The sequence below is a fragment of the Hemiscyllium ocellatum genome, unplaced genomic scaffold (assembly GCF_020745735.1).
Source record: "Hemiscyllium ocellatum isolate sHemOce1 unplaced genomic scaffold, sHemOce1.pat.X.cur. scaffold_679_pat_ctg1, whole genome shotgun sequence".
In the NCBI taxonomy this organism is placed as follows: domain Eukaryota; kingdom Metazoa; phylum Chordata; class Chondrichthyes; order Orectolobiformes; family Hemiscylliidae; genus Hemiscyllium; species Hemiscyllium ocellatum.
In genome coordinates this window covers 11,043-18,047 of record NW_026869166.1, presented here as the reverse complement: position 1 = coordinate 18,047, position 7,005 = coordinate 11,043, and the positions used below count along the sequence as shown (strand labels likewise).

Sequence of the window (7,005 nt, the reverse complement as noted above, 5' to 3'; positions counted from 1 at the left end):
CCACCGGCCATTGGTTCACCCGCCATCCCCCCGCCCACCTTGACGGCACGCCCCTTGCACTCGCCTCCTCCCCCCGAAAAGCGGAACGGCGGGGCGGGACATCAGCCCTCCTCCCCGCCGTAACCCCGCCCCCTCCTCAGTCATTGGCCGCGGTGGGTGGTCGGGCGCCTGACGGACGCGGGTACCGACCAATGGGAGGCGGCGGCGGCTGGGCGGGTCCCGAAGCTGAGTGGACGGTACCATTGTCCGTCTCCGCGGTGTTTTTGGGGGGGGGTGTATGGGGGTGGAGTTTGGGGGAGGAGTTGATTAGAAGGGGGTGGGTTCAAGGGGGGGTGGGGTTCGAGTGAAAAGTTTTTCCTTTTTGTAGTTCCCGAGGAGTTTTGAGGGAGAGCGAGCGAGGAGGGAGAGGGTTTATTCCTTACCCCCTCCCCCGCTCCCCCCCCCCTCAGTAACCCCGCAACTTACCACTGCCCGCCTTTCACCCCCTCAACGCGCGGGGCGGCGCGCGCCGGGCGCGAGGGGGCGATGACGGCGAGCGCGCGCGATGACGAGGACGAGCTGGACTTCAGGCTCACCTTCGGCGAGGAGCCGGAGCATGCGCCGTCGCTGTTGCCGCCACCGCCGCCAAGGCCACGCCCCCCGGCCGTGGTCCCAGGTTAATGCCCCGCCTCTTGGGGAGTTGAGGAGGAGGGGAAAGGGGAAAGGTCGCGGTGTTCGGTCAAGGGGGAACGTCACGTTCAGGGGGGTTATTCGGTCAAGGGGGGGTCGTCACGCTCAGGGGGTTATTCAGTCGGGGGGGCGTCACGCTCAGGGGGTTATTCGGTCAGGGGGGCGTCACACTCAGGGGGTTATTGGGTCAATGGGGTGTCACGCTCAGGGGGAAGGGGGTTATTGGGTCAAAGGGCAGCGTCACACTCAGGGGGTTATTCGGTCAGGGGGGCGTCACACTCAGGGAGTTATTCGGTCAGGGGGCGTCACGCTCAGGGGGAAGGGGGTTATTGGGTCAAAGGGCAGCGTCACACTCAGGGAGTTATTCTGTCAATGGGGCGTCACGCTCAGGGGGAAGGGGGTTATTGGGTCAAAGGGCAGCGTCACACTCGGGGTTATTCGGTCGGGAGGGCGTCACACTCACGGGGGTAGTCGGTCGGGGGGCGTCACGCTCAGGGGGTTATTTAGTCGGGGGGCGTCACACTCAGGGGGGGTTATTGGGTCAAGGGGGGGAGGCCGTCACACCCCAAACACCGCGGGCTGTTCGGCTGTGTGGGCCATCACGGCGAAAGGCTGTCCCCTACCCCTCACTCTCTGTGAACCCACCCCACTGTCGCGTCACGCTCACGCCTGTCCCTGACCCCTCAGGCCATTCCCCACTTCCTGTTCGTATGATAGCCCTCTGAACCCCCTCCCACCAGTGAGCAGAGGCCCGGCCTTGACCTCTGAACCCCCACACCAGTGAGCACAGACCCAGCCTTGACCTCTGAACCCCCATCAGTGAGCACAGGCCCAGTGCTGACCTTTGAACCCCCATCAGTGAGCACAGACCCAGCCTTGACCTCTGAACTCCACACCAGTGAGCACAGGCCCAGTACTGACCTCTGAACCCCCATCAGTGAGCACAGGTGCAGTGCTGACCTCTGAACCCCACACCAGTGAGCACAGGCCCGGCCTTAACCTCTGAACCCCACACCAGTGAGCACAGACCCGGCCTTGACCTCTGAACCCCCCACCAGTGACCACAGGCCCAGTACTGACCTCTGAACCCCCCCAAATAAGCACAGGCCAGGCCTTGACCTCTGAACCCTCCCAAGGCCGCCCCGCCATCCTGTGAGCACCGGCCTTGAGTTGCGAGGAGAAAGCGGGGGGCGCGGGGGGGCCGCGGGGAGTTGACGTCACGTGTGACCTCGTCAAAGCTGAACGTTGCCTCCTCCCCCCGCCCCCTGTCTTCCTGCAGATTTGGAGTCGGATGAGACCACGGCCTACTCCACGGGGCCTTGCCTGACTGTGAACGCCCCCATCGGTATCCCCCGGCGACGCGGCCGCATGCAGGGCCGGGCCGGGATGCACTCCCCTCCCCCTCGGCCCATTGCCAACGGCGACACCTACGAGAGCCAGCCGGCCCGGCTGATCCACCTGGGGGGCAGCAAGGTGCTGGCGTGCCCTAGCATCCAGATCACCTCCATCTCGCCCGGGGTCCCGGGCGGGGGCCGAGGGTGGGCGGAGGAGGTGGGGGCGCTGGAGGCGGAGGTGGTGGTGGAGGAGGAAGAGGAGGAGGAGGAGGAGGAGGAGGAGGCCTGGGGCCTAGGTGAGCGCCCTTACCAGCCCCTGGACCCCTTCGGTTACCGGGGCGGTTCGCTGAGCGCCAGCCCGGGCAGCAGCAGCCTCTCCTCGCCCTCGGGCGCCTGGCCCTCCGGGACGGGCTCCCCCTTCTCCTCGCCGTCCTCGCCCCCCTGCTGGGCGCCGCTGCCCCCGCCGCCCCCCTTCGACGAGGTGGAGCCCGAGCTGAGGGAGGCGGCCTACCGCATCGCCTTGGCGCCCCCGGGCCGGGCCTGGTGGGCGGGCGACGAGGCCTCGTCCTCCTCGCCCTCCCCGGGCGCCGAGGATCCCCTCCGGCTCTCGCCGCGAGGCCCCGGCTCCGGGCCCCCGTCGCGGCCCACCTCCCCGGGCGGCAAGAGGCGACACTCGGGCTTCGAGGCCTACTCCTACCCCCAGCACCAGCACCGGCGGGAAGGGAGGGGCGGCGGGCGGCGCCAATCGCCCTCCCCGGGGGAGGGGGGCGGCGCCGCGGCCGAGGAGCCGCCCCGGCCTCCGGAAGGCTCGCCCCTCCCCCCGCCCCCCCAGCCCTCGGGCCTACCCAGCAAGGCCCGGCGCACCTCCCAGGGCCGGAGGGCAGCCTCGCCTCGGGAGGGCGAGGGGGGAGGGCAGCCCGGCCCGGGGGCGCCCTACCACAGCGGGGAGCCCGGCCCTGCCCAGCCGCCGCCGCCCGCCCTCAAAATGGACGCCATGGAGTACCTCACCGTCCCGTCTCCCTTCGTCTGGAACAAGGCCCGCCTGGGAGGGCACAGCCCCGTCTTCCGGTAGGTGCGACCCACCCCCCCCCCCGGTTTATTTGTTTGCGGAGCGCGGGGATGGGTAGCGAACACACACGCACGCGGGCGGTGCCAAGGTCGGTGGGGGGAGGCGAGGCGGCCGAGGTATAGGCCCGAGGTGGATCCAGAGCTGGGCAGGCCCGGAGTGACGTCCAGGCCGGCCTACCCAGCTGGGCCGAGGCCTGTCATTTATTGCCCCCTGCCCTCCCCCACCCTCCATCTCCCCGCCCCCAGTTGATCACACCACCCCTTCCCCGAAGCTTTGAAGGGGGGTGGGGGGGGGGAGAGGTGAGCTGCCATCTTAGCCCCGTGCTGTGGGGTAGACCCACCTTGCCCCTCAGGGAAGGGGGGGGCGATCCCAGGATTCCGACCCCAGGAAGGAACGGCTGAGAGATTCCAGGATGGGGAGTGGCTCGGAGTTGGGGAGAGGGGAGGGGGGTGGCGTTCCCCCTGTCTCTGCTCCCTCCCTCCTCCCCCTTCTAGATGGTAGAGGGGTGTGGGGGGGGTTTGGGAAGGTGCTGTCTACGGAGCCCCTAAGTGGGGTTCTGCAGTGACGGTAACGCCACTGAACGTCAAGGGGGCGATGGATAGATTCCCTCTCAATGGGAACCCCCAGGATGTTGATAGTTGGGGGGGGGGGGGAGGGGGGATTCAGTGATGGTAACTCCACTGAACGTCAAGGGGGCGATGGTCGGACAACTGACTCTACATTCTCTTCCCTCCCACGTGACTCCCTCCCGGGTTCAGGTCGACGATGCTCCCCCCTCTGGACTGGCCCCTCCCCAGCCAATGGGAGCAGTTGGAGCTGACGATGGAGATCCAGCCGCGGACCCATCACCGGGCCCACTATGAGACAGAGGGCAGCCGTGGGGCAGTGAAAGGTCCGGGTGGTGGTCACCCTGTGGTCAAGGTAGGTCGCCCACCACCTACCCCCTCCCACCACGCCACCCCCCACCTTCCCGCTCGGTCCATCTCTCTCTCTCTCTTTCTCACTCCCCACAGTCTCTCACTCACTCTCTCTCTCTCTCTGTTTTTCACCAGTCTCTCACTCTGTCCATCTTTCTCTCTCTATCTCTCTCTCTTTCTCTCTCTCTCTGTCCTCCCCTGGTCTCTCGCTCTGTTCATCTCTCTCTCTCTCTCTCTGTCCCTCTCTCTCTCTCTCTCTCTCTCAGAGCCCAGTCTCTGTCCATCTCTCTTTCTGTCTCTGGCCCAGTCTCTCACTCTGTCCCTCTCTCTCTCTGTGCCCATTCTCTCTCTCTCTCTCTCTCTCTCTCTCTCTCTCTCTCTTACTCTGTCCATCTCTCTATCTCGCTGCGCCCCGTCCCTCTCTCTCTCTCTCTCTCTCTCTGCCACCAGTCTCTCTCGCTCTGTCCATCTCTCTCTATCTCTCTGCGCCCAGTCCCTCTCTCTCTCTCTCTCTCTCTCTCTCTGCCACCAGTCTCTCTCACTCTGTCCATCTCTCTATCTCTCTGCGCCCAGTCTCTCTCTCTCTCTCTGCCACCAGTCTCTCTCACTCTGTCCATCTCTCTCTCTCTCTGTGCCCAGTCTCTCTCTCTCTCTGCCACCAGTCTCTCTCACTCTGTCCATCTCTCTATCTCTCTGTGCCCAGTCTCTCTCTCTCTCTGTCTCTCTCTGCCACCAGTCTCTCTCACTCTGTCCATCTCTCTATCTCTCTGTGCCCAGTCTCTCTCTCTGTCTCTCTCTGCCACCAGTCTCTCTCGCTGTGTCCATCTCTCTCTATCTCTCTGTGCCCAGTCTCTCTCACTCTGTCCATCTCTCTATTTCTCTGTGCCCAGTCTCTCTCTCTCTCTCTCTCTGCCACCAGTCTCTCTCGCTGTGTCCATCTCTCTCTATCTCTCTGTGCCCAGTCTCTCTCACTCTGTCCATCTCTCTATCTCTCTGTGCCCAGTCTCTCTCACTCTGTCCATCTCTCTATCTCTCTGTGCCCAGTCTCTCTCTCTCTCTCTCTGCCACCAGTCTCTCTCGCTGTGTCCATCTCTCTCTATCTCTCTGTGCCCAGTCTCTCTCACTCTGTCCATTTCTCTATCTCTCTGTGCCCAGTCTCTCTCACTCTGTCCATCTCTCTATCTCTCTGTGCCCAGTCTCTCTCTCTCTCTCTCTCTTTCTGCCACCAGTCTCTCTCGCTCTGTCCATCTCTCTCTCTCTCCCCGCCCCCCCCCCCCGAGTCCACAGTCTCTGGGGCCCCTCTGGGGGTGGTGGGCGACATGACACCTCCAGTCTCCCTGAGCGCCCCCTCCCTCTGACACCCCCTCATATCCAACCTCCCCCCAGGGTTTTGTTTTGCGTGGGGGTGGGGTTGGTGGGAGGAGGGGGAGGGGCGCGGATTGGTAGAAGAAGCCGGGTGTGGGGAGGGAGGGGGGGGGCGATGTGACCTCTTGACCCCTGGGGGTGAAAGGTCAACAAGGTCAGAGAGCAGTGATGGAGGGGGGAGAGAACGGAGGGCGAGGGGGTCAGAGGGAGAGGGGAGGGTGGGGGGGGCGAGGACAGGAACAGAGGGGTCAGGGTCGTGGAGGAGGAGGGAGAGATGGACAGAACGAGAGACTACAGGGAGGGAGAGATGGACGGAGCGAGAGACTGAGGGAGGGAGAGATGGACAGAGCGAAAGACTGAGGGAGGGAGAGATGGTCAGAATGAGAGACCTCAGGGAGGGAGAGATGGACAGAGCGAGAGACTGAGGGGGAGAGAGATGAACAGAGCGAGAGACGACAGGGAGGGAGAGATGGACAGAACGAGAGACTAAGGGAAGAAGAGATGGACAGAGTGAGAGACTGCAGGGAGGGAGAGATGGAGAGAGCGAGAGACTGAGGGAGGAAGAGATGGACAGAGCGAGAGACTGAGGGAGGGAGAGATGGACAGAGCGGAAGACTACAGGGAGGGAGAGATGGACAGAGCGAGAGACCTCAGGGAGGGAGAGATGGACAGAGCGAGAGACTGAAGGGGAGAGAGATTAACAGAGCGAGAGACTACAGGGAGGGAGAGATGGACAGAGCGAGAGACTAAGGGAAGAAGAGATGGACAGAGCGAGAGACTGCAGGGAGGGAGAGATGGACAGAGTGAGAGACTGAGGGATAGAGAGAGATGGACAGAGCGAGAGACTGAGGGAGGGAGAGATGGACAGAGCGAGTGAGTACAGGGAGAGAGAGATGGACAGAGCGAGAGACTGAGGGAGTGAGAGATGGAGAGACCGAGAGACGGAGGAAAGTAGAGAGGTGGACAGAGCGAAGGACTAAGGAAGGGAGAGATGGACAGAGCAAGAGACTGAGGGAGGGAGAGATGGACAGAGCGAGAGACTGAGGGAGGGAGAGATGGACAGAGTGAGAGACAACAGGGAGGGAGTGATGGACAGAGCGAGAGACTACAGAGAGAGAGAGAGATGGACAGAGCGAGAGACTGAGGGAGGGAGAGATGGATAGAGCGAGAGACTGAGGGAGGGAGAGATGGAGAGAATGAGAGACTACAGGAAGGGAGAGATGGACAGAGCGAGAGACTACAGGGAGGGAGAGATGGACAGAGCGAGAGACTGAGGGAGGGAGAGATGGAGAGAGCGAGAGACTGAGGGAGGGAGAGTTGGATAGAGCTAGAGACTGAGGGAGGGAGAGATGGAGAGATGGACAGAGTGAGAGACTGAAGGAGAGAGAGATGGACAGAGCAAGAGTCTGAGGGGGAGAGAGATGGAGAGAGTGGGAGACAACAGGGAGGGAGAGATGGACAGAGCGGGAGACTGAGGGAGGGAGAGATGGACAGAGCGAGAGACTGAGGGAGTGAGAGATGGATAGACCGAGAGACGGAGGAAAGGAGAGATGGACAGAGCGAGAGACAACAGGGAGGGAGAGATGGACAGAGCGAGTGACTACAGGGAGAGAGAGAGATGGAGAGAGTGAGAGACTGAGGGATGGAGAGA

General features: G+C 63.1%; 1 protein-coding gene across 1 annotated transcript; it reads left to right on the top strand.

Annotated features, from left to right (window-relative positions):
* Positions 1-342: 342 nt before the first annotated feature.
* Positions 343-3,993, top strand: LOC132814102 (nuclear factor of activated T-cells, cytoplasmic 4-like; the record flags this gene model as incomplete). The annotated part of the gene is made up of 4 exons (XM_060823377.1): positions 343-655; positions 1,949-2,220; positions 2,272-3,071; positions 3,831-3,993. Coding segments are annotated over exons 1-4 (1,365 nt in total), but the record flags the coding sequence as incomplete, so codon positions are not given.
* Positions 3,994-7,005: the final 3,012 nt, after the last annotated feature.